This window comes from Mastomys coucha, unplaced genomic scaffold, assembly GCF_008632895.1.
Source record: "Mastomys coucha isolate ucsf_1 unplaced genomic scaffold, UCSF_Mcou_1 pScaffold20, whole genome shotgun sequence".
NCBI lineage: Eukaryota > Metazoa > Chordata > Mammalia > Rodentia > Muridae > Mastomys > Mastomys coucha.
The window spans coordinates 85,779,919-85,806,111 of NW_022196903.1; the positions used below are offsets into that span (position 1 = coordinate 85,779,919).

The 26,193-nt window shown below is 49.5% G+C and overlaps 1 protein-coding gene across 1 annotated transcript in view; it reads left to right on the plus strand.

Moving 5' to 3' along the window:
• Nucleotides 1-25,788, plus strand: part of Fgd5 (FYVE, RhoGEF and PH domain containing 5) — a 93,255-nt gene extending 67,467 nt beyond the window's left edge. Inside the window, exons 8-21 of the mRNA XM_031382604.1 lie at nucleotides 207-294; nucleotides 2,329-2,379; nucleotides 2,935-2,993; nucleotides 10,981-11,052; nucleotides 12,026-12,094; nucleotides 14,372-14,455; nucleotides 15,444-15,523; nucleotides 16,859-16,958; nucleotides 17,243-17,380; nucleotides 17,811-17,940; nucleotides 18,807-18,940; nucleotides 20,965-21,093; nucleotides 23,750-23,904; nucleotides 24,210-25,788. Of these exons, the coding sequence (XP_031238464.1) occupies nucleotides 207-294; nucleotides 2,329-2,379; nucleotides 2,935-2,993; nucleotides 10,981-11,052; nucleotides 12,026-12,094; nucleotides 14,372-14,455; nucleotides 15,444-15,523; nucleotides 16,859-16,958; nucleotides 17,243-17,380; nucleotides 17,811-17,940; nucleotides 18,807-18,940; nucleotides 20,965-21,093; nucleotides 23,750-23,904; nucleotides 24,210-24,246 (1,326 nt within the window). The 3' untranslated portion in view covers nucleotides 24,247-25,788. The remainder of the gene's footprint in view (nucleotides 1-206; nucleotides 295-2,328; nucleotides 2,380-2,934; nucleotides 2,994-10,980; nucleotides 11,053-12,025; nucleotides 12,095-14,371; nucleotides 14,456-15,443; nucleotides 15,524-16,858; nucleotides 16,959-17,242; nucleotides 17,381-17,810; nucleotides 17,941-18,806; nucleotides 18,941-20,964; nucleotides 21,094-23,749; nucleotides 23,905-24,209) is intronic.
• Nucleotides 25,789-26,193: the final 405 nt, after the last annotated feature.

Here is a 26,193-nt window from a genome sequence, read left to right on the forward strand (position 1 = left end):
TTACCTGTTGTTGGGCACAATAGGACTTCAGAGAAGTGAGTTACTGAGCCTGACTGTGAACCTGGAGGGATGATCCGAGGGCTTCCTGGTGGAAGACAGCCTGGGTCTGACAATGTGGGATATTGCAGCTGGTGAGAAAGCAGGAAGAAGGGGGGCCTGTGGGTGGTGAGGTCTCTGACGGCATCTCTCTTCCCCTCTCCAAGCAGCAGAGTTCGCAAGGGGGTGGCCAGAACATGAAGCATCGTATGCTGCGTGTAGTCCAGCGCCTCTTCCAGTACCAAGTGCTGCTCACTGGTGAGCCATTTGGGTCCAAATGGATTGAGGTGGGGTAACACAAGAACAAGGATTTCACTTCGTGCATGTAAGCGGGTGTGGGGAAGATGGCTCTGCTCCAGATGCCCAGGGCCCCACAGATTCAGCCTTGCTTCAGTGGCTCCCCCTGTTCCCAAACCCAGAAACCTAGTGACACTCTCACCGTGCCTTTCCTAAATCAGCTGACATCTTGCAGAAGCTGCCTTCCTAGGAGAAGATAGTGTATGTTCCACCTCAGGCCTGTGACACCCCTGTGGCTTTGCTGCATACGACCTCTTGAGGCTTGTCCTTCCCAGTTCTGTGGCAGGCTCTCCGGCCTCTCTCTCGACTTCTGTCCCTTTGCCACTCTGGCTGCCTCTTCTCTTTAGCCTATCAGTGAATAACTGTCTCTGTCACTGTTCTACAGCTGTGAGGGGACACCATGGCCAAGGCAGCTCTTACAAGAGAAAGATTTAATTAGGGGCCGGTTTACAGTTTCAGAGGTTTAGTCCACTATCATCATGGCAGAAAGCGTGGTGGACATGGTGCTGAAGTAGCTCAGAGCTGGTCACGGATCGTCAGGCAGGCAGCCAGCAGGCACTTGGCTTGGCGTGGACTTTTTAGCCATCAAAGCTCACCTCCAATAACACACTTCCTCCAACAAGGCCACACCTCAGAATCTTCCCAATCCGTCTCAAATAGTGCCACTCCCTGGTGACCAAGCATCCAAACATACACGCTTATGGGGGAGTGTTCTCAAACCACCACAGTGACCTCCCAGGCCCAGGCTCAGGTCCGCCCCCCACCCCTGCACCCTCTCACCTCATAGATTCTCTCTCCACTCACTGTGTACAGCCTCCCACATAGAATCAGTCCTTACCCTGTTTCTGAGACTCCCATGGGTGTCGTTCTGATACACCGTGGGGCCAGACACATGCAGTTTCATGGGTCACAAGGAAATTGTGCTGGTGTTGAGGTCTAGAGAATCTGCTCATTCCGTCGATGAAGTAGCCATTGTGCCCCGCCTATGTCCCAGACCTCTGCTGGATGCTGGCAATGGCAGCAAATGACAGTTCAAATGGAGAGCTAAAACACTATGACAAGGCATGGGCTTGGCATATGCCAGGCCCTGGGTCCATCTCCAGTACCAATGATTTTATACCGAAATATGTAAATATATTAAAATATATGAATATATAATATTTGTGTTGAAAATGCTACAGAAAAAAAACCCAAGTGGTTACAGGGTTAGGGAAGGGGGCTGATGTGTTAGATATGGCAGAGGTGACATGGAACAAAGATCTGAGCAAAGAAATGGTACAAAATTCTAGAAAGGGTCTCAAAGGGCCCAAGGGTGGGAACAAGCTCGGGATGTTCAAGAGGCAGCAAGACTGCCTATATGGCCAGACCTTAAGGAGCAAGGCAGAGGGTTGCTAGGCAGGGTGAGGACTATGTCAGGGGGTAATACCTCCTCCCTGTAATACAGATACAGAGCAGCCCAGCTGAGGATATTCTGCATATGACGCTTCTAGGGTATCCTAGAGATGACCTGTACCATCCTCAGCCATGGGGCCTGGGGGTTCTGACAAGCAGAGGAAGCAGGTCATGGAGTTGGGTAGTCCAGGAAGAATGCTTTATTTAAAATAGTCCCTGCTCCCTTAACCATGCCATGTTCCCTTCTGGGGTGATGCCTCAGCCCCTACCAGGGTGGACCCGCTGTAGCATAGTCACACTGTAATATAATGCTGTGTAGCTTGTCATGTCTTGTAACCAGAAAACAGTAGACAGCAAGTACTTTCTTGTGCCTTTTCCCCAGAGGTATGGCCATGTAGACTACACAGCAGATAGTGAATAGATAGATAGGGGTTGAATGAGTTAGAGACTGGTAATCGTAGTGGGGGGTGCTAAGAGGGTCCTGGTCTTGGGTTGGGGTAATGTGTTGAAAAGGTGGACTCCCCATTCTGGTGGAGGTCAGAGTGGAGGGTAGGAGACTGCCTTACTGGTAGAACTGACACTTGTCTCTCCCTCTCCCTCCAGATTATTTAAATAACCTGTGCCCGGACTCAGCCGAGTATGACAACACTCAGAGTAAGTCTGGAGAGACCCTGGAGGAAGGCACACCTCTTGTTGTGTCTCCTGTTCGCCAACACTCAAATCTATACCAGTGTCCAGTGTAGACCTAGAGCAACCCAGCTGTGTGTATCCCGCATACCACACCTCTGGGGGTATCCACCAGAGACTCTTCAAGTCTCTTGAGATGACCTCTGTCATCCTTAGCTGGGGGAGCCTAGGGGTCTGGCCAGCAGAGGAAGAGAGGGTCACACAATTGGATGACCTAAGAAGTATGCGTTGTTTAAGATGTTCATCACTCCCTTAACCACACCATGCTCCCTTCTGGGCTGATGCCTTACCCCACCCCCCACCAGGGTGTACCTAGTGTAGCATAGTCAGCAGCCATGGAAACAGAGGCAGTTGTAGAGTAGTTAGCAACAGGTTCATGACCTGTTGCTGTAGTGGGAAAATCTGGTGTTGCCCCATCTTCATGGCCCACCACACAGGAGACGGGACACACAGAGAAGAGGCAAGGGCAGTGGAAGCTGGCCTAGTCCTCATAAAGCTGCTATCTGTTTCTTTCCTCTCCAGGTGCTCTGACTCTCATCTCCAAAGTGACAGACCGTGCCAACGAAAGCATGGAACAGGGGGTAAGTCCCACCATTGGCTTTTTCTCCAGGGTGGAGTCCAAAGCCTGCTTCTTCACTCTTCTCATCTGCCTTGTGCTACCCCACTGTCTTGTCTCCTGGGACCTTGTGAAGAGCCTTGGATTCTGGCCTGACACTTGTTGTATGAGCCTGAGGTTGAGTCCTAACCTAATGGGAGAATTCAACAAGTGATTAATCATGTCTTTAACTGGTATAGAAGAGGATGGTAGTGGTATGTACGCCAAGGCATTGCTCAGCAGATGTGCTATGGCAGGTACACAGAGGATCCACATGGAATAGGAAATGGAGTCTGGGGACACTGCGTATGTAAGTCAGGCCTTGAGCTCGGCAAAGCGGTGACCATGATGTAAATATCCATGGATAATGGTTAGCGAGAGAGGAGGGGCTGAGGGTTCAAAGAATGGAGTGTCCCAAAGTTAGGGTTTAGAGGACATGCTATGGAGGGCTCTGCATATATGTGCATATAGATGAGAAGACAAGGAAGAAAGGGCCTGGGCAGAGGCTGGGGTAGGAGATCTAGGGTACATTAGCTGTGTTTTGTCACTTAGTGTGGCTAGTAGAACTAGATCTGGGAAAGGCTAGAGCTGGCTAGGGTGGGAAGCTGAAGGGACAGGCTTGAATATACAGGTTAGTTGCTGGGGCTGCTTCCAGGAGGTTCAAACTCTCATCTGGCCCTCTGACCTCCTCCTGAGAGGGTCAGACCTCACTGCTTGTCACATTGGCATCCTATGCATACAGTGAGGCTTCCTCAGTGCAGCTGAAAGATAGAGATGCTTAGAGGCCACGGCCCTGTTGCTGTAGTGTCTGGCGGTGTTCTCCACATCCTGATTTAGGAAGTCCTTTCTCTGTGTTGGCAAAAGCATGTCTCCCCTCCTCAGGGAGAGCTTAGGTCCAATGCACAGTACCCATAGGAGGGATGGGGCAGCCATACCTGGCTCTCTCAAGGTGAGACACATGCTGTGGTGGGAGACATGGGCAAGCTGCTTCGGGTGAGACACCCCTGTGCTTGCTTGTCTTAACTGTACCTTAGTTCCCAATGAGCCACACTCTACCCATCCACTCCCAACTCCTTGGTCCCCGGTAGCAATCTCTGCGCTCGCCTCCTGTGAGACCAGCTTCCGTTGCAGTCTGCTCTAGAGATCAGAGGGTGCTTGTCTCTCTGCGCCCGGCTTATTTCACTTAACACAGTGATCTCCAGTTCCCTTTCTTGTTTAAATGACGGGATTTTGTGTTTTCAAGCCGAATCATGCTCCGTTGTGTGAAGAGATGGAATTTTCTTTTCTAGTTATCTGTAGACAGGCATTTATGCTTCTGTTTGTCTGGTGTTGAGAGCAGTGCTGTAGTAATCATGGGAGTGAGTGTGGATATCTATGTGAGATGCCCGTTCTGATTGCTGGATCTAGATTGCTGAATCATATGGTAGTTTTAGTGGTTTGGATATGGAGATGCCATACTAATTGCCATAAGGCATAACTTGCTGGCATCTCACCAGGGGTCTCTGTTCCCAACACCCTTTCCCCTCTTCTTCCGTACTGCCCATTCTTCTGAGGGAGGTGATGTCTCGTGGGTCTGGTTTGTATTTCCCAGTGATGAGTGACTGATGTTGAACACTTTTGCGTACACTTGTCAGCCACGTGTATGTTGTCTTTGCGGAGATGTGCATCCACAGATGTAGCCAGTTGTCATTGCCGCTGCTGTTGTGTTTTGTTCTGAGTCAGAGATCTGTCTGCCTCTGCCTCTCGTGAGTTAGGATTAAAGGCTTGTGCCACCTCTCCTAGCCCTTAGCCCATTACCAAACTGCACAGTTGTCACACAGCCGTCTCCAGAATGTCTTCATCCTCTCAGACTGAAACTTTGTCCTTAAACACCACCCCAACTCAGTCCCTGGAGCCCACCATGCTACTTTCTGAACATATTTTATTTTTAAGAACAAGTTTTAAATTACAGAAAATTTTAAGAAGATAGTGCCAAGAGTTCCCATGGGTTCTACTGTTTCCCCGTTGTTAATGTTTTCTATGAATGTGGAACCCTTGTTGTGTTTAGAGCCAGTGTGGAAATGGCATTATTGCCCATAGTTCTTATAGGCCCAATGTCCTGTTCCAATATCTGTCCCTTTGGTCCTGGTCCACTTGGAGCCAGTTTCTCAGATGTTCCCTGACTTTGATGGCCGTGAAGGTCTTGAGAGAGCATGGTCAGGTATACTGCAAGTAGCCACTGCTGGAATCTGATGTTTTCCTCTTTATGAGACTAAGTTGGTGGGTATGTGGGAAGGAGATCACAAAGGTGGGATTCCATCTTGTCGTGGCATGTTGTGGCATGTCGTGGCATGGTCACCTAACAAAGTTTATGTGTTCCTTTCCCACAGTCTCTAAAACAAAAGTCACTGTGCACAGCCCACACCTAAGCAGTCAGCACAGAGAAACCTGCTCCCTCCTCCTTTAAGCTGACAACCTCCTAAGTGTTCTGGAATCATTTGTAGGAGATGTCTCTTCCCCCTCAATGATGGGTGCAGCCTGTCCTCAAATATAAAACAGTCTAGTCATATATGTTGGTACCAATTCACGGATATTTACTTTAGCCCACATTGATTGGTTTGTTTCTCAAATAGAGAAGGGTCAACATAAAACATTTCTAAACCCACAATGTTGGGAATGGAAGAATTCCTTCGGCAAGAATGGTTCTTGAGTACTCTCCCAGCTGACCTGTGCTTCTCCCCTTGGAGGGTTTAGTCAGTCCCTTGTTAGTTCCTTCCTTCTTCTGTCACATGTTCCTCACCTCCTTAACAAGAACGTTAGGACTTTCCAGGCTCGTTGGTCTTACTTCCTTCTCTGTCTTAGGATGAACTATCTCCCCAAGGTCCCTGAATGAGAGAGAGCTCAGGGGTGAAGCCCAGAAACCAAGCTCCAGGTCTGAGGCATGCTGTGCCGCAGACTCTCCTTTCTATTGGGAGCTCCTGGTTGACAGAGTGAAGAAAGGGGCGTGTGTCTACTGACCTATGTGTAGACGTGTGCAGGATAGAATGGATATTCCCATACCTAACCAGTCTGTCCACTCGAGTCACCATCTCTCTCCCAAGTAGCTAACTGTGCAGTTTACCTTTACCTCTGAAAACCATTTGTCCTGGATACTAAAAGCTGGTTTGGTCCATTTTTTTCCTCTCTGAGTAACTTGAAGATGATGCAGCACTGTCTTCCGACTCACAAAATCTCTACTAAGATAATGCTTGTTTGCCTTCTGTGGTGTGCGTCCTTCCCCTCTGAATGCTGTGATAGCTTCTCTGTTAGCTGAGCATGATAGCTCACGCATATAATCCCAGAGGTTAAGAGGCTGAGACAGGATGGCTGCAAATTCAAGGCCAGCTTAAGCTGTATAATGAGAGAGAGAGTGTGCGCGCGCACACACACACACACACACACACACACACACACTCACCACATATACATACACATATACATGGTTTGATTTGGGGAAGGATGTAAGGAAATCTTTAAGGGGAATGGGCTGTGCTGGGCCTGCCTGCCTCCAGCTTCTTGCTTGGATCTGGGCTTTGCTGGGGAGTCATTTATTTTGGAAAAGTCTCTTGCTGTATTTTCTCACCACCCTTAATTTCCACCCCCCCAAGACACACATATACACTTCTTTCTCTCTTTTTGTGGTATATATACGTATTCACAAACATGTACATGCATATGAAGGTCAGTGTTGGTATCTTTTTGGAATTGTTCTTCGCCTTTTTAAAAATTAGTTCTTTGAGGGTTACATACAATGCATTCTGATAATATTCAACCTCTTCCCCCAGAACCAACTCCCTCCTCTCCCCACCCCAATTTGTGTACTTGCTTTCCCTCCCTTGCCCCATCCAGTCCGGTCAGTGCTGGCAATACCTAAACTCTTGAGTATGTATGTGGTTTTCTACAGGAACCTGGTGGATATGCCAGGGATCGCATCCTTAAAGAAAACCGACTCTCCCTCCACTAGCCCCCACCGACTGCCAACATCTCTTCAGTTAGGAGCTGGACCTCGTGCTCACCTTCTTTTTCTCGGGCTGGTTTGTGTTTTTTTCAAGTCTACACGGTCACACTTGCAGTGAGTTCATCAGTGCAGCTGCCCCGTTGAGTGTGGAAAACAGTTTTCTGGTAGCCATCCATTGCTTCTGGCCCTTACAGTCTTCTTGCTTCTTCTTCCACACCGATCCCTGAGCTTTGGGAGGCAGTGATGTGACACAGGTGTCCCAGTTGGGGCTGAGCATTCTGCAGTCTCTTATTCTCTACACTCTGGCCAGTGGTGGATGCCTACTGCCAACAGCAGCTTCTCTGGTGAAGGCTGAAAGATGCATTGATGTCACAACAATGAGTCGTTGGGTATCAGTTTACTATGATGTCCATCTGGCAGAATAACAGTGCTGGGCTCCCCGCTAGGGCCTATGATCTACCTTGCCGTGGGTTATTGGCTATAGTGATGGTGTCAGGGATTTTACAAAGTGGGCCTCCACCTATTTCTGAAAGACAGAGTCTCTCTATGTAGCTCTGGCTGTCGTAGAACTCACTATGTGGACTCGGCTAGCCTCGAATTCAGAGAGATCTACCTGACTCTGCCTCCCAAGGATTACAGACATGTGCCACCACACCTGGTAACTCACTTTATTTTTGAAGACACAGTCTCTCACTGACCCTGGAACTCATTGATGCAGCTAGGCTGGCTGGCCATGTCTCCAGTGATGGGGTCATAGGTACTCCGCCCAGCTTTTATGTGGGTATGGGAGACTGAAGTCGGAGCTTCATGTGTGCATTCACAGCAAGCACTTTAGCCACTGGTCCATCTCCCCAGCCCTTGTGTCTTCACTCTGTGTACTAGAGATCTGTCTTCATGGCTTCTGGCTCTTCCTTTTCTCAACTTGGTTCAGTTCACAGCCAAACCTGTGAAGAGTTGTCGTGCCTTGTATTGTAGGTTGCATGTTTTTGTTTTTAATTCCCCTGAACTCCTCTGTGAGGTCAATAGCCCTGATGAAGTTCTCTGTCTGCTAACACATGCCATCTACCTTTGCACCAGACCCTTTAATATAAGTGCTTTGGTCCTTGGCTCAGAGCTCCAATACTTGTCACCTGTTTTTGTTTGTTTGTTTGTTTGTTTTGAGACAGGGTTTCTCTGTATAGCCCTGGCTGTCCTGGAACTCACTCTGTAGCCCAGGCTGGCCTCAAACTCAGAAATCTGCCTGCCTTTGCGTCCCAAGTGCTGGGATTAAAGGCGTGTGCCACCACTGCCCGGCTGTCACCTGTTTTAGATGTGTAGAGTGCTTTCTCTCTGGAAAAAAAAATGAGTTGGGTTTGTGTCTTAGTTAGGGTTTTACTGCTGTGAACAGACACCATGACCAAGGCAACTCTTATAAAGACAACGTTTAATTGGGACTGGCTTACAGGTTCAGCGGTTCAGTCCATTATCATCAAGGTGGCAGCATGGCAGCATCCAGGCAGGCATGTTGCAGGAGGAGCTGAGAGTTCTACATCTTCATCTGGAAGCTACTAGCAGAATACTGACTTCTAAGCAGCTAGGACAAGGGTATTAAAGCCCAAACCCACAGTGACACACCTAACTCAACAAGGCCACTCGTCCTAATAGTGCCACTCCCTGGGCCAAGCATATACAAACCATCACAGTTTGTCTTCCTGGTTTAGTATTTTAAATTTTTTGTTATCTCATTATTCTGTGTGTATGGGTGTTTTGCCCGCATGTAAGTCTGTGTGCCTCATGTGTGCCTGGAGCCTGTGGAGACCAGGAGAGGTCTTTAGATCCCCTGGAGCTGGAGTTACACATGGTTATGAGCTGGCATTTGGGTCCAGGAACTCAATCCCAGGTCCTTTGGAAGAGTAGCCAGTGTCCTCCGCTGAGCCATCTTTCCAGCCTACCCACCCCACAACCTAATTTGGTTTTGGGTGTGTGTTCTCATGAAATTTTTCTTTAACAAATAGCATATCTTTTATTATTTGATATCTTCTTACACATAACGATGGATATTGATCATAACGACCCCCTAGCTCCCTCCTGGTCCTGCTGCTTGGGAGCAAGCATCTCCAGTCTATGTCTCTCGGTGTCCTTTTCTATCATTATGGTAACTCACCGAGTCCAACTAGTTCTTCCTGCTGGAATGTTGGCTGATGTTGGTGTGGTTCCTGCCCACTGGCAGGTCTCAGGCAGGTGACCGTAGCTGCCGTGGGTTGATGAATGCAGTGGCCGTGTCACTCCTCTTCATCCTCCCGTCCTTAGACTGTGTGTGTGCCCCCTTTTTATAGAGTGCTCTGAGCCTTGGAAGTAAGGGGTGGATGTAGATTTCTCACTTATAGCTGAATATTCAACCATCGTTTAAACTCAGCACGTTAACAGTTAGGAGTCTGAGCGCTGTACAGCGAAGCTTCCCCGACCAAGATTGAGGGCAGCATTCATTTAGATATATAAATATGAATATTTAGAATGCACTTTGACAACGTGTCCATTTATCAAGGCAACAGTACTGGGTTCCCTCCTAGGGCCTATCCAGAAACACAGGCAGGCTTTTGGCTAGGGTTCTGGTGACAGACGTGACTTTCCTGCTGTGGAAATCCAATGCAAAAGTAGCTGGTTATTCCCCTAGCCTTCATGCCACGATTGCACCAGTGCACGCATTGTGCCTTGAAGGTCAGTATTGTAGCATACCACGTTTGTATCTGAGTATTACCTTTGATGGCTTTCCCCCCAGCAGCCTCCATGGCACTGTGTATGAAAGCTAGCCAGCCAGGAGGAAGCTTTCAGGTCTGTTCCGGCTTGGTTTCTTTATGCCTTGCAACCAAAGTGTTCCTGTGACTCTTGGTTGAATACCAGGCACTAGGAGCCTAAGCTGTATGATGGCTGACAGGAATAGCATTTGCATCTTGGTTTTGGTTGTACTACATGTGGTGGGACACCAGGAAAGTAGCCAGTTGATTTGATTCTGTCATGCTGGGTCTGGGGCTAGTCTGATCTCCATTCTCGTCAGCCTCATCTTCCTCCGTAGCTCATGTGTCCGTGGGGCCTGAAGTTCTGATTTCCCTCTTATACTCATTTCCAGTCTTTGTTTATAGAAATCTCCATAGGCAGGAGGACCCTCTCCCCACACATACCTTCTCTGAGGAATGACATGTCTGGCTGCCCAGTGCTTCGTGGCAACCCCATTCTGCCTTGGGTCTGAGACTGGGCTTGGACAGGTCCTTGCCCATCCTCTGGGATAGTCAGCTTCTGTCTGCTATCAGGGCACAGCACAGAGCCCTCTTCTCAGAGCACATGGCCTTTGCCTGAGAGGCCCGTGGGCTTCTGGCCTCCCCAGTGCTGAAACCTTGTATTCAACTTGCTCACTGCCATTTCACAGGACTCCGACCTTTCCCATGAGCCCTCAGTGCATGACAGACACCTAGAAGAGAGCTTGCCAGTTGGTTCCTATCCATAGCGTCTGTAGCTTCATTACCCTGAATTGTATTACCAGCCCACACTTGACCTTCACAAAGTCAAAGACATTTCAGTTGCCTTCTTTCAAAAAAAATACCTTTTCTTTTTTACATGTATTTTGTTCATATACTTGAAGATCTGAGAACAAACAACTCATGGAATTCTCCTTTTCCACCCAGTGGGTTCTAAGAGATTGAACTTAGCTCATCAGGCTTGGGAGCAAGTGCCTTTTGCCACCGAGCCATCTCTCACTGGCCCTCCCTTCTTGTTCCCTCCATCTCCCAGCCTCCCCTTTCTCCCACTGTGGCCAAGGGTGTGACCGTCCCTTCGTCTTTCATCTCTGGGAAGTCCCAGGCTGAAGAGCCCCGTGATGTCTGCCATCTCTAGGATTTTAGGCTGGTCTTTTCTGAGCTGTTCTCCTCCTTCTCAAGGGGAAGCAATGTCTGTCCTCTTACAGAGGATACACAGTGCCTGGCAGGGGAGTGGAGGGGTAACCATCTCCTGGTACTGCCTACAGGAAAACCTGCAGAAGCTGGTCCACATCGAGTACAGTGTGCGGGGCCAAGGAGACCTCCTCCAGCCAGGAAGGGTGAGTGCAGCCCAGGCAAGGACATGGCCAGCTTCACTCTGATAAGCCCATTGTTCAGCTGGGCTGGCCCCAGACGGCTCTGGCTGCAGGTGCTGTTTAGGAGGGGTGGGGGCCCTGGTGCACCACCCTGGAGCTTGTCTGCACCCCTCCTTGCATGATGCCCTCTCCGGACAGTTAAAGAAACAGTGCCAGTCAGTTCTGCTCACCATAGCTGCCCAGGGGTAGCTCTCCAGAGAGAGAGAGAAAAAAAATGTACCCAGTGTTTTTTTAGTTCCAAGTTGCCAGGAAAGCAGAGCTCAGAGTAGCTCTCAAAAGACAAGCCCCAAGAAAGCAGCATAAAAATAGCATTCTTAACAAAACAGGGGCTAGGGTGGCACTCAGGAGTGGAGCGCATGCATAGCATGTGTAAGGCCCTGGGTTCCAGGCCCAGAAAGGGAGGGGTGGGAGAGAGATTGATTGATTTGCGTTTTAGCTTCCAGATGGAAAACATACAATGCAGCTCAGAAAACAGCTGAAAGTGTGATCATTGCCAGTTGGAAGGAGGGAGGGAGCCACATCAGCAGAGTGGGGCTAGTCTAGGATTCTTTGAAATCTCGTATGTGGCTCTGACTGAGAGATCCTGTGCTCTGAAATCCTCACTAAGCCTGTGTTTGTATCCTTCAGAAGGACAGGGCTGGAGTTACTATCCACAGGTCCAGATGTTCAGTAAGCCTTCAAAGGGCATGTTCTCAATGGACCCTTTGTAGTGCTGTTTAGGGAGGGAGTCATAAGTGGGACTCATACTTGGTGGCTGGAACATTGTTGAGCTTGTGTGAGGACATTTCCAGAAGGCCAGATTGCCCATCTTGGGTTCCTGGGCCTCAGTCTCTATAAGCTGTTCCTGGGTACTCTGGCAGCTCTGGTGACTGCTTCCTACACGGAGCCTTCCTAGACTTTGTCATTCCACTTCTGAGGTTGCCTTCTCTCCCAACAGGAGTTCCTGAAGGAAGGGACACTGATGAGGGTGAGAGGGACAAGCCGACGCCCCCGGCACCTGTTCCTGGTAAGCACTGGATGGAGGTAAAGCAGGCCCCACCGTTGGCTTTCTAGGGCCAGCATTTGGTGACAGAGGAGTCAGGGCAGCCTTCAGGATGTAAAGCTGAGCCTTCAAAACTAAACAAAACAAGACAAGATAAAACAAAACAAAACAACAACAAAACACTGCTTATATGTTATTTGAATGGTTGGGGGACAGGGAGTGTAGCTGTTAAAATGAATAGCTCCTATGCCTACCATAATCGGTTCAAACCAGGGCTTTCTTGTGGTACTATAACTACACCTAGGCACTTTCTGAGGTGTGTACAACAGCAGAGGGGTGAGGAGACCAGCTTGTCTAGCTGAGCAGATGGCCAAGACCTAGAAGGTAGCCAGGGTTGAGCCTCCAGTCCATCACTCTGTGCAGGTGAGCATACACGACACAGCTGAGGCCACACAACCACACTTTGAACATTAGCGACTATCCAAGACCTTTGGGTTAACGATGCCAACCCAGGGTCTCATGCTACAAGTAGCTCTTTGCTCCAGTCTAAGACCCCAAGACACTATACCTTCTGTGTCGCCTACCTGTAGAACAAGTGTCTGAGACAGTCAGGATTTAAAGAGGAAAGGCCAGATCCATCTCCCGGTTCTGGGGGTACCAGTTCTTGATGGGGTAGCCTTGTAGCTTTGGGCCTATAGCCAAGTAGCACAAGGTAGAACCGTCGTTCATCTCATGGCTAGGAAGCAAAAGACAGGAAGGGGAAGGGGTTGGGTTCCCACAGTCTCCTCAAGGTCATGCCACGATGACCTAACTTCCTCTCTCTAGACCCTACCCTCTCAGGGTTCCATGCCTCCCAACAGTGCCATCCTGTGGTCTATGCTTTCAACACAGAGGCCATTAGGGAACCCCCCAAGAGCCAAACTGTAGGCCTACTGTTTTCTGGGTATCTGTTTCCCCATTCCTGGGCCTCTCACTGTTGTTCTTGTGACTGTCGGTGGGGCTGCCTTCAGCTGCCACCCCATGCTGCCAGAGCTTTATATAGCATGATGACAGTGCAGCTACGAGCTCTGTGCATCCAGCACTCACTGAGTAACAGCCCCAGGCTGCGACATGAGCACAGAGATCACTTACAGCCTTGTCTTCAGCCTTCAGAGTGTAATAGGAGGGAAATACATAGACTAACAGCCAAGAATCTGAAGATGAAATAGAAGGGGTCTTGGGAATAGACAGTCAGTGGAGGTGGAGGAGGGTCACGCATTGAAATGAAAGCAGCCACCAAAGCTGTGCTCAGGGACCAGTTGTGTGTCCACACCAAGGGCCTTGTGCATTTCTTGAAGAGGCTGCCTTCTATTAAACCCTGAAGCAAGGGAGGATGTCTGCTTTCTCTTACTACCATGTGCAGCGTCCCTGGGATTGAACTGAGGTCATCAATCTTGGCAGCAATTGTTTTTACCCACTAAAGCAATTGCCTTTACCCATCTCACCAGCTCCCACTTTACTTCATTTCTTTCATTTTAAAGGAAGGCATGGTCTCACGATGTAGCCCTGGTTGTCTTGAGCTTGCCATGGAGACTTCGCCATGAACTTGCCATGGTGGCTTCTAATCCACAGATTCACCTGCCTCTGTCTCCTGTATGCTGCAATTAAAGACACGAGCCACCTCCCCAGCCACCTACTTCCTTTCTTGACTATTTTGTTTGTAGAGTCCTATGTGGCAGCCTTAAGTTACATGCTGGTCTTTGTTGGCTATGTAGACTGTTGTAGGATTACCACTTGGATGAGGATTGGGAGCGTTTGTAACACTTCCAGAAAGCTCCACTAACACTGGCAGTTGGTCTTCCCCACTCCCAAGTGACCCTGGCACTAACTGGCCTGTTTGCTGTTAGTTTGGGTTGGACCTTCACGTAAAGGCAGTGGGCTGCACTTATGATATCTGACCTTCCCCCTCAGAATGCCTGTAATCCTATCATGTGGCTACAGTCTGGCAGCTTGCTCCTTTGGGTTGCTGTGTGATATTTCACAGTCTGACTGGACCATGGTTCTTTATCCATCAACTATCAAGGGCATTTGGTTAGTTCTTCCTTTGGAGCTGTTACACATAACGCTTCTCTGACACTTGGCACCAGAGCATTGGCAAATGTGCCAAGTCCTCTTGAGCATCCATGTAGGAGTGTAACTGTCGTGATGGGGTCACAGCATGGCTTTGCTCCTTTGCTGGGGTGTGCCTAGGGACCTGTTATGTATAGAGCTTGCTGCCCTCGTCATGGCTAGTACTGGTGTGACTGTGCGCCTTCTCTACAGATGAATGACACACTCCTGTACACGCATCCCCAGAAGGATGGGAAGTACCGTCTGAAGAGCTCGCTGCCAGTAGCCAACATGAAGGTAGATATCTAAAACCAGGTACCCTGGGGTAGGCGTGTCATCAAGGGGGAGGTGCTGGGAAGATGGAGCCAGCCTTACTCCTCTCCACTGAGGACCAAGGCCCAGGATACAGTGTTCAGTGTGGACTGCTGCAGGTTTAAGCACAGGGCTGCCCAGATACAACTAGGAGCCAATAATATATTCTCGGAGTGGATGGGGCATGGAGAGGAAAGGGTCGCCCCAGAAGGAGGACAGTAAATGCAGAAACCGCTAGGAGGGAGCAAACAAACAGGTTTAGGTTACATTGTTAAATGTGGTAAACTACATTAAAACCCTCTGCACCATCTGAAGGACAGCTCAGTGGCATGAATCAGTGCCGAGCCCGCATCAGCACCCGCCTCTAGAACCTTCCTGTCTTCCCAAACAGAAACTGTCTCCATTAAACACTGAGTCCTGTTCATTCTATCTCGGTGAATGACCTTATGTGAATACAGTTCCCAGCATTCGTCTTCTTGGAGCTCTCTGGCTTCACTTAGCATTGTGTTCAAGGTTTCTGTGTGGAAGCTTGGTCAGTCTCCTTCGTTTTCTGGGTACCCTGTGTCTCTGCGTATCTCCATCTTTATGTCTCTCATCTCTCTCTGTCTCTGTCTCTGTGTGTGTGTGGGTGTGGGTGTGGGTGTGCACGCACATATTCTCTGTCCATCCACCACTGAACACTTCTCAGCTGTTGTATGTGTGGTGTGGACTAGCTTGGTTTATCTTGGTCTTAAACATGAGGGTACGTGGGCACTTTGGGGAATTCTTGGGACAGAGAACATTTTGGAACGTTATTTTTGATGCCATCTGGGGATGGTGCCTGAGAAGGGCATGCTGAGAAGAGAAGGCACAACAGCTTGGAGTGAAAGCATCCATGCTGGTCAGAACCCTGTCCAGCCACGACCAGTGGACAAAGCTGTCTGTGCTACTCCCCCTCCCCCCTGAAGCAGAATGCCGTTGGTTTCTCTGGCAGGTCAGCCGCCCTGTGATGGACAAAGTACCCTATGCTCTGAAGATCGAAACTCCTGAGTCTTGCCTGACACTGTCTGCAAGGTATGGGGAGCCATACTCCAGCTATAGTGCCCTCTGCTGGCCTCCATAGGCACTGCATGTGCATGCTTCACTTAGGTACACGCAGGCAAACACGCATAAAAAGTAAATCTTTGAAATTGAAGATGAACAAAGTTAAGAATTGAGGAAAATACCTGAAGTTGACCTCTGACCTCCTCACTCATAGCTAAGTACACACACACACACAGAGGCATGGACATGCATACACACACATAGGTGCATGCATGTGTGCAAATAAAAAACAATAACCAAAAGAAAAAAAAAAAAGAACTCCTGAGATTTGGGGCTTACCTCAGTGGTAGAGGGTCTGCCCGACATACTCAAGACCCTGGTTCAGGCTTTAGCAGCACAAAACCAAACATAAATGCCGGTTCCTATGCCCAGAGGTCTGTAGGCCCCATGAAAGTATCTCATCAAAAAATGTTAGAGATAGTTGGCCCAGCATGAAGTCCTCAGGTGACTCAGATGTGTCCTGTGCTCAGTGGGCTGTCAGCCTTGGCACCCTCGACAGGGCAAGAGGGAAGTAATGAGTAGTCACCCATCTCTGACCGTTCCATCTTTGTGGGAGGGTCTCGGTAGATGGGAGGATGCTGTATTTAAAACAATAGGAGCCAGTTGTCAGATAAACAAAGTCTACTTCTCCAAGTCTAGGAGTTGGGAAATGCAAGGCCAAGGTGCCAGTCGATTTGGGGTCTGGGGAGAGTCCCATGTCTATAGATGGCACCTGCTTGCTGTAATACAGAAGCGACAAAGGGGGATCCCACAAAGGAGAAGGAAGACTTCCTGGAGGAAGCGATTCCTGGGACGGCTCCATGGCCTCTCCTCTCTGCCTGAGGCAATTAGGGGCCTCGATGCCTCAGTGTGTAGCTTTCTGCATGCCCAGCCATGACAGGATGGTGACAGACCACACTGATTGTCTGCTCCTAACTAGGGCCCTACTGTCTGTCTGTCCTATGGCCTAGAGTACCAGCTGCCATTGATAGATCTGCCCACTGCAAGAGGGATATACATCCCCTTTAAGCAGTGTGACCTTGGCTGCCTGCCTGCCTTACCTTAACAGGCCAAAGTGGTGCCTTCTCCCTGCCCAGGCTTTTCTGTGCTGTGGGAAGCTCCAGTGCAGGGCAAAGGCGACACCTAGTGGGCACTGAGAATTTCCACCCAACTTCCTCCTGGGTGGCCCTCAGCTCTTTGGGCAGAGAGGCTTGGACACTGGGGCTCTACTGGGGCCCAGAGGCTGCTGAGCAAGGACTCAGAGCAAGAGAGAGGGTGCCAAGCAGAGCCATGGCACTGTGAGGCTCACCAAGCCTGTGCCAACAGCTCCTGCGCCGAGCGGGACGAGTGGCACTACTGTCTGAGCAGAGCCCTCCCGGAGGACTACAAGACTCAGGCCCTGGCTGCCTTCCACCACAGTGTGGAGGTGAGTGGGGGCCGTCCCAGGGTTCCTAGGGTGGGTCCTGCCATATCCAACTCACAGATGGAGGACAAGTGCCTTCTGTCCTCGGGGCCCTGGCAACACCCTCGTTGGTCCCGCCTTCTGTGCTCCTGTTAGAGCATGGCTCCACAGTTCAACCCAGTGTGCCCTGCAGTCTGGTGAGCAGACCAAGGGACAGCAGGAGACTTGACTCAATTAGGGAGGAGGGGGCTGCACTTCCCCAGCTGCCCCTCAAGCTCTCTCCTGACTGTGGTTGCTTGCTGCTGCAGATCCGGGAGAGGCTGGGGATCAGCCTGGGGGAGAGGCTCCCCACCCTGGTGCCTGTCACACACGCCATGATGTGTATGAACTGCGGCTGTGACTTCTCGCTCACCGTGAGGCGCCACCACTGCCATGCCTGCGGCAAGGTGAGTGACAAGACTGGGGTGAGGGTGTGCTCGCGGAGGGGGAAGACATGTTCCTGCTTGTGGGGTTCAGGGGGCCAGAGGAAGATGAGTTCAAGGACAGCCTGAGAGGTAGAGCTTGCTCCTGTCTGTATCGCTGAGATCCACCGACCATGGCAGTCCCAGGCCCTACTGCCAACACCACACCATGTTAAGAACACCGGAGCACTCACCACTGTGGTCACTAGAGGGGAGTGCTATTTTATGGTTATGAGCACAGCTCTTCATAAAAGCAAGCACTTGCTCAGAGACATTCTACAGCCCAGACTGGAAAAGCAGGGGTCCATGTGGCACAGAGCAGCTAGGAAACCTGGAGCTCCCAAGAGGAGGTGGGACTGGGCTAAACTGAGAGGGTGACTGACAGCTTCCATGTGTGTTCCCAACATGGGGGCAGATTGTGTGCAGGAACTGCTCTCGAAACAAGTACCCACTGAAGTGCCTCAAGAACCGAATGGCCAAGGTCTGTGATGGCTGCTTCCGGGAGCTGAAGCTGAGGAATGGTCCTGTCCCAGGCCCCATGAGAGGTAACTTTACAAGGCTCTTGATGGCTTCTCCCCAAGTTCTCATGACTCCTCTAGGGCCCGGGTTCCTGCTTGAATCTGCTTTCTCCAGAAGAAAGAGAGAGGTTGTTTTGCATAAAAGCCAGCCCCCGGGGAAGCCAAGGCTCAAAACCTGGGTTCCATGGGAACCTGACAGCTGCTCTGTCCCTGTGAAGGCAGGGCTGCTGTGGCTATCCGCCATGGATGATTCTTTTGGGGTATTTGATATTGGTATTTGTCTACAGGGTTATATGCATGTGAGTGCAGGTGCCCAGAAGGCCAAGATAAGGCCTCAGATCCCCTGGAGCTGGAGTTACAGACATCTGTGAGCCCCCTAATATGGGTGCTGGGAACCAAACTCAGGTCCTCTACAAGAGCAGATATGTTCTAAATTGCTGAGCCTTCTCCCCATCTCCCTGTAGGACTTCTAGGAGTATTCCATTAGCCTGCTGTCTTTGAAATCTTGTGGCATGTTTGGGAGGCTGCTCGGGAGGGGCTTGTGAGTCAAGGAAGGAGAGAGAGTCCTCTAGAAGCTGAATTGACCCTCCCGAGACTTGGTACTTAAGTGACAGGCTATGCCCAGAAGTATCGGGCCGGAGAGACAGCAGATGTATATTGGGCCTTCTTGAAACCACACCAAGGTTTTCAGGGGAATCATAGTCGTGCCGGTGGATCCAGGACAAACTATTCAATGTCCTGAGAAAATGCCCCAGAGCCTCTGCACAGCGTCAACAGGAAGGAGCATGCCAGCCATCCTGCGCCCATCTCCTCCCACTCCCACCCCCATGAGCCTTGGAGGGACTTGAGCCAGCATCCCAGACAACCCTTCCCCTGGCTTCTCACCTCTGCAGAGCGTCCAGTCAGCATGAGCTTTCCACTGTCCTCGTCCCGCTTCTCCTCGGGCAGCACCTTGTCCTCTGTCTTCCAGAGTATTAGCCCTTCAACTTTCAAGAAGCAGAAAAAAGTCCCGTCGGCTCTGACCGAGGTAAGATATACATGGGAGACAATGGCTTGGGAGGTTCCTGTCCTCTGAAAGCATGCTCAGATCCTCCTGTGTCCAGCCTAGCTAGGCTCTTCTGGACACAGAGTACTCATCCCTGGAAAGTGAGCCCAGGTAGTGCCATCAAGAATAATCCTGTCTTTAGAAGACACCTATGGGCTGCAGAGGAACTCGAGAGGCACCTTGTGTCTCTCCTTGGCTTTCTTTTTTGTCATTCCCCATATTGTAGAATTAGTGCCCATGGAGCCTGCTCAGGCCACTGGTGAGCTGCAATCCCAGTTAATTGTCCCGTGTCAGCATTTGTGAGCCCCATGTGTTCCCAGGCTGCAGGGAGGGGACAGCACAGGTGCTGAGCCTCCTCCTTGAGGCTGACTGTGCAAGAAACCTCAAAACTGGCTGAGCATAAGTCCATCATGCAGATAGGGACCCCAAGCAATGCATGTCCATGAGAAGAGCCTTCAAAGCCAAGAGGCATGGCCAGCTGCATCCAAGTCCCCATTAATAAGCATCATCAAGCAGTGGGTGTGAAGATGTGTTAGGGAATGAAAATCAGTGGATGAATGCTATTTCAGCCATTAACTTATTGCATTTGCCAACTGAAGATCTTGGAAATACGACTAGGGCATAGGTTAGTAGTAAAGTGCCTGCCTACCAATAGTGGATAAAGATATGATCACTCGCCAAAATCTTGGAAATAATGCATACATGGTAAATAAAATAAAGTAAAGAAAATATGCAAAACGTACAAAACAATATAGAATCGAATTGAGCTTTTCTACCTCTCCAGCCATGACCAGAATTCCTTTAAGGACTCTTCAAGGAATGTTCACATGTTCACAATACAGATCTGTGTTCACTGATCATAGTTTACTTCTGACAGCTCCTTGGTCCAGTGGAGGAGATGAGCATCCCACAGCTCCACGCCCAGCACCCTCACCCATTGCTGGGGTTCTGCTTCTGCAGCCTTGCTTCCCAAGGGGAGGGGAGGGAACCTGTGTGAGCCCCTGAGTATCTAAGCTCCCAGAAGGTTGCGGAATCAGATCCGTGGAGGTGCTCCATCAGGGCAGTGGGGCCAGAGCCCAGGCAAGAGTTAGGAGGTCCTCATGCCTTGCACCAAGACAAGAGTAACCCTGGTTTCCTTTCCAGCCTGAGCTGGTTGTAGATTCTAGGTTCTAAACCCCGAGTATTTGCTGAGAGTCCCAAGTGTTATCTTCCTTTAAGCTGAAGGGGTCTGAACTTCAGGAAGTCCCTTGTTCCTCAGGACCTCAGTTCCCATCCATAAAATGAGAAAGTCAGAGGAAACTATCCCTGAAATTGGCCGTCGCTTTCCAGTGCACTCACTGTAAGTCAGGCGTGTCTGTCTGTTGTAAGAAAATGGAGGCTCTCAGGAGGTCGGTAAATTGCCTGGTGATATCCATAGTTACTGCTGGAGCCTGGTGAGAATCCCAGAATCCCTCCAAGCAAAACTTGGGGGGGGAAGGGGTGCCCTCTTTTGTTATCTTTGCTTTCTGGTGGTGATGGTGAAACCCAGGGTCTCATACATGCTCACACAGTGTGCCAAAGTCCCATTCAGTGTTAGCCACTACCAGATCCCGTGCAGCAGAATGTCACCTAAAAACTGGCAGCAGTGTGACACAGTAGGACTACATCTACTCCACCAGTCAGGAGCCCCACCCCACCCCCTTATACCGGTTAGGTGATAGGTACAAGATTCCTCCTTAAGTGCAAGATGTTCTAAGCTAAGATTAAATCCATCTTTCAGTCTGTGGTGTGCGTGAGAGAGAGAGAGGGAGAGGGAGAGGGAAAGGAAGAGGGAGAGGGAGAATGAACGAGATCGATCCCAGTAGGGGCTGGCCTTCTGGAGGCAGCTTTGGACTTTTACATCAGCTTCTCAGACCCTGAAGCAGTTTTGCTGACCACAAGAACCCAGAGATCAGTTTTCGAGCCTCCCCACTGATGGTCTGTCCAGCCATTTTGACTGTTCGCCTGCTTTGCTTCCCTTCCACCAGGTGGCCGCATCAGGAGAGGGCTCCACCATCAGCGGCTACCTGAGCCGCTGTAAGAGTGGCAAGAGGCGCTGGAAGAAACTCTGGCTTGTCATCAAGGGCAAAGTACTCTACACCTACCTGGCCAGCGAGGTAGAATTCTTTCTGGGGCTGTTCTCTCAGGGAGGCCTGTGTTAAGTGTGTGTGTGTGTGTGTGTGTGTGTGTGTGTGTGTGACAGTACGGATGGAGGGGCAGAGGTGGAAGGGTGGCCAGCTGCAGTCTTCATCCGCCTAGTCACCTACAGGCATGCCCTGGACACTGAGACCTTTTCGGGTGGTAATCAAGTCTTTATACTGGAGTGTGGGTGTGAACACTCACTGAGTACTTAAATGTCACAGGCTTAGCAGCCAGGGCAAAGTCACGAGAGAAAACTCATTTCTGTCTCCATCTTGGCTGCTTGGGGCAGCATGCAGCGGCTCAGAGAAAACTGCTTCCTATGTGCCTGTCCATTGCTTTTACTAAAATAACGGAGGGTTCCAGTGACGCTTCTAAATACATGCACATTGCTACTTGCATCAGACATACTGGATTTAGTTTCTAAGCTACAAGCAAGGGCTGGGACTGCAGCTCCGTTGGTAGGATGCTTGCCCAGCATGCAGGAAGCGTGGGGTTCAGTCCCCAGCCCACATAGCCTCGCTAGCAAGCCTATAATTTTAGCACTGAGTGGGAGGAGCCGAGGTTCAAGGTCATCCTCAGCTACATCGTGAATTCAAAGCCAGCCTGGACAATAGGATCTCCTATCTCAAAAAGAAAATACAAACGAGAGTGCCCTAAAGCCTGACCTGCTCCCAAGGTAGAGAGATGTGGGCTGTGGTGGTTTGATCTCACTGGCCAGTCCTGCGGAGGCTGAATGGGCTAGAAAGTAAGATGGTTTCTATCTCCAGGCCCCACCACCTTGGGGCTTCCATAGCCAAATCCACTTTACAGTCAAGACTTAACGTGTGCCCTGACCATTGTTGAAGAATGTGTTCATCAGCCTAGGGCTGGGCCTTCTCAGGTGACCTGCGTCCCTCACTGCAGCTGTGGTGGTCACTATGTGTGTCATCTTCAGGCACTGGGCCAGCAGAGGGGCAGCAGAGGGTCCCTTTGTTCATTTGTCTACAGTGGGACTTTCTGCGTGGGGGACCCAGGCTCACCTTTTCAAACTGAAAGTTAGCATGTCTTATTTAGAGCCGAGCATGGTGCTAACGTGCCAGTGGATCCTGGCACTCAGAAAACTGAGATGGAAATTACTATGATTCCCAGGCCAGCCTGGGCTACAATGTAAGGCTGTATATAATAATAATAATTAGTGATAATAATAAAAGCAAGCCAGGACAGTGGTAGGGATTTTGTAATCTGCCAGGTGAGGGGAATTCTAGCTTGGCCAGGCTCTGTGTCCGAGCAGAGTTGCCATCTGCCAGGTGCTTTCTCCAGGCAGTAACCTTCGGTAGCAGGTGCGTGGTTGACCCTCTTCTTCTGGATTTAACTCTCTCTTAGGTGTGTTTTATGGAGACTTTGCTTCTTATTAAACATGCATTTTCCATCCATATAAACTTTCTCCCTATGTAAAAGCCTTGGCTTTTCCTCTGTACACTGGTTTCCATTGTCCCGTGTGTGTCTGTCTTCTGAGCACTCGTGCTGTTATAGCCTAGACCCTGCAGGGCTCTTGCTAAGGCCCCTTAAACAAAGGCTTGGCAGAATGTGTACTGAACGTGTTGCCTGAACAATCTGGGACACTAAATCATTGACTACTCTAGTCTGTAGGGAGAATGCTGGAAGGCTGTGAGTTCAAATCTTGGCTCTTCCTCCATGCTAGCTGTGTGCTCTTGGGACATTGCTTTCTCTGTCAGTAGTAGAGAATTTAAAAGATAGTGGCCCTGACCATGTCCAGCCCTAGTTTGCTGTCAGAACCTGTTCAGTCCCTTCCCTTCCCTTTCCCGGACTGGCCTTGGCAGAAAGCAGGGGTGACCAGAGTCTTCCACACTCACAGGCGCTCCTCCTCTAGATGCAAGGACCAACCATAGGGGGCTGATACACGTGTGGGTCTTTAAAAATCTATTAATTTTTGACAGTTTTACATCTGTATACAATGTATCTTGATCTTATCCACCCCTCACTCCACCAACACCCCTCCCACCATCATGACATCTCACGTGTTTGTGTATGTATGTGTATATATGTATGCATGTGTATGTATGTGTATATATGTGTGTATGTATGTATAGGTGTGTGTATATGTGTGTGTGTGTGTATAGGTGTATGTGTATGTATATGTATGTGTATATATGTATGTGTGTATGTTTTTGTATGTATATGTGTGTGTATTGTGTGTATGTTTATGTGTGTTTCTGTGCAGGTGTGTGTGTGTATGTATATATGCATCTGTATATGTGTTTGTATATGTATGCGTGCATATGTACTTGTGTATATGTGTGTATGTGTGTATATGTATGTGTGTGTATGTATGTGTGTATATGTATATATATGTATGTGTGTGTATGTATGTGTGTATATGTATATATATGTGTGTGTGTCATCCACTGAATCCAGTTAGTGCCACCTATTGGATGCTTCCCGACCTTGTTGACTTGATTTTGTCCAGATGACCATCTCTGCAGTGAGTTCATTACAAGGCCATTGTCACATCCGCAGCATTCCTCCCATCCTTCATCTCTTTGATTCTTTCTCTCACTGTCCTTTATGATGGTCCCTGAGCCTCGGGGATGGAGGGGTTTTAACAGCAGGTTTTCCTTCTGTCCCCTGCAGGACAAAGTAGCTATGGAGAGCATACCTCTGCTGGGTTTTACTGTTGCCCCAGAAAAGGAGGCGGGCAGCAGCGAAGCGGGCCCTGTTTTTCATCTTTATCACAAGAAAACCCTGTTTTACAGCTTCAAAGCAGAGGACAGCAATTCTGCTCAGAGGTACCAGCAACAGCCAGTCTTCCATTTCCTTGTCTGTCTTGCAGTGTTGTCCTGCATTGTTCTGTGCAAGCCCTGGGGGTCCAAGCACAGCTACAGGCCTGCATGTTCTCAGCCATGAGACTTAGACGCTCGTGACTCTTTTATATGGGCTGGCATTGATTCAGTCAACTTTCACGAGTCCGAGGCTGTTTTCTAAACATGGGAAGCATGTCTGGGAAATAGATACAAAGATACAACCCTTGGCTTCAGGCTAGCAGGAATCTAGTCCAATCACATAGATACCCAGTGCTGTCTCTGTTTCACAGGTGGATGGAGGCCATGGAAGATGCCAGTGTGTTATAGCAGTCACCAGGCACATGGACTCACAACAAACTCCTACATTAACATGAGAACCCTTCCAGAAAGCTCCTCCTGGTCTCAGCTCATCTGGATGCACGTGTGGGTTCTGTGTGGGACTTGATCTCAAGGTGGAACCCCAAGAGATATTTATAGACCTCTTCTTTTCTGCCTCCATGTTTCCCAATCCCGATCACAGACCGTACCCTTATCTAAAAGTGAGTTAAAATTTAGTACTTTGAAGACATGGAAGCCAAGAGAAGAAGACATTTAGCAGCGTGGGCTTTTTAGTAGAATATGGCTTTTTCTGGTTTTACTCCTGGTGAATAGGACCACTTTCAGCTTTCTGCAATCTCCGTATGGTGGTGCCTCAGGGGATGTGGGAACCAGACAGGAAGGATCAGCTGTGCCTCTAAGCACTTTACCATCCTGGTGAGCTGCAGCCTCCAGGGCCATGTCTTCCAAGGGATGGACAGGAATCAGCCACAAATGGGGCCAGGGATTCACTTGCGGTGGAGAGTGACTCCTGCAGCCTTACTGTGCCTTGCCATCCTAAGGAGGGAGAGGATCATCTTCTTCTCCAAAGATCCCACTACCTGTACGGCCAAAGCTTAGCCAGAAAGTGACTTCTTCCTTCCCAGAATCCTCAGCGCCACACCAGGGCTGCCTGCTAAGCCACCACAGATCCCTCAGACATGGAAGACCTGCATCTGCGTTAAGTTTCTGCGCCCATTCCTGGGTCCACACTGAGCACACTGACCGCCCTGGGGCTGGGGTGGGGGTGGGTCTGTCCTCTCTGTAACACAGGTCCTCGGGCTGTACCATCCACACCAAGCTTACTTTTTGACAGAGGTAAAGAAGAGAGAAGGCGGGTCATCAGAAAGTGGTCTGCGCAAATGGCTTGGCAGGCATAGAGGCACTGAGCGGCTGGAAGACATTTTGCACACCTAAGCTGAGCCACCTTGGAGCTGGGAGATGCTCTGCATACCTGAGGCCCACAGCACCCCTCCCTCTAGGCTCCTGAGGCAGAGCCACCACCTGCTGGCCTGTTCTTTAAGGTGGATGGATTTTACAAAATGCGGGAGGAGGAACGGGATTCTTCCTCACCATCCCTGCAGTTGGGAAAAAAAAAATGCCACCATGTTCTGAAATCTCTTGCTGCCTTGTCCCCTACAAAAAGGATTTTTGTGAAAAAAAAAAAAACCACCATCTCAAGGACTTATTTCCACTAAATATGTTCAGGGATTTCTTTTTCTAGTTTGCAGTTCTTTTTCAATGTTTTTGCAGTCGGTGTATAGTTAATAATTCAAGTTGGATGGACAGACAAGTGTTCCTGTTCATTTCACCATCCTAGAATCCTTCCTAGAGTCACTCACATGGGACCTGAACCCCGAGACCCATGAACCTTTGGAGAGTGGAGCTGGACTCAAGGACAGTAGTCCTCTTCCTTTGGTTTCATTTTTCTGTGATTTCAATTGCAGGAGGTCAACTGTGGACTGAAAATATTAAATGGAAGATTCCAGAAATAAAAGCGCATAAATTTCCAGTCATTTTTACTTATAGTATTAATGTCCTACTGTATTAGTCAGGGTTCTCTAGAGTCACAGAACTTATGGATAGTCTCTATATAGTATGGGAATTTGTTATGATGATTTATAGTCTGTAGTCCAACTCCCTAACAATGACCAGCTGTGAATGAGAAATCCAAGGATCTAGTAGTTGCTCAGTCCCACAAGGCTAGTAGATCCAACAGATGTGCTGGCAAGTAAATGCAAGCAAGTGAAGAAGAGAGAATCTTCCTTCTTCCAGTGTCCTTCTGTAGGTCTCCAGAGGAAAGTGTGGCCCAGATTAAAGGTGTGTACCACCGCATCTGGATCTGGGATTTGTTTTGTCCTAGGCTGACCTTGAACTCATATATCTCCTTGCCTTAGTCTCCTGGGATTCATAGCCACT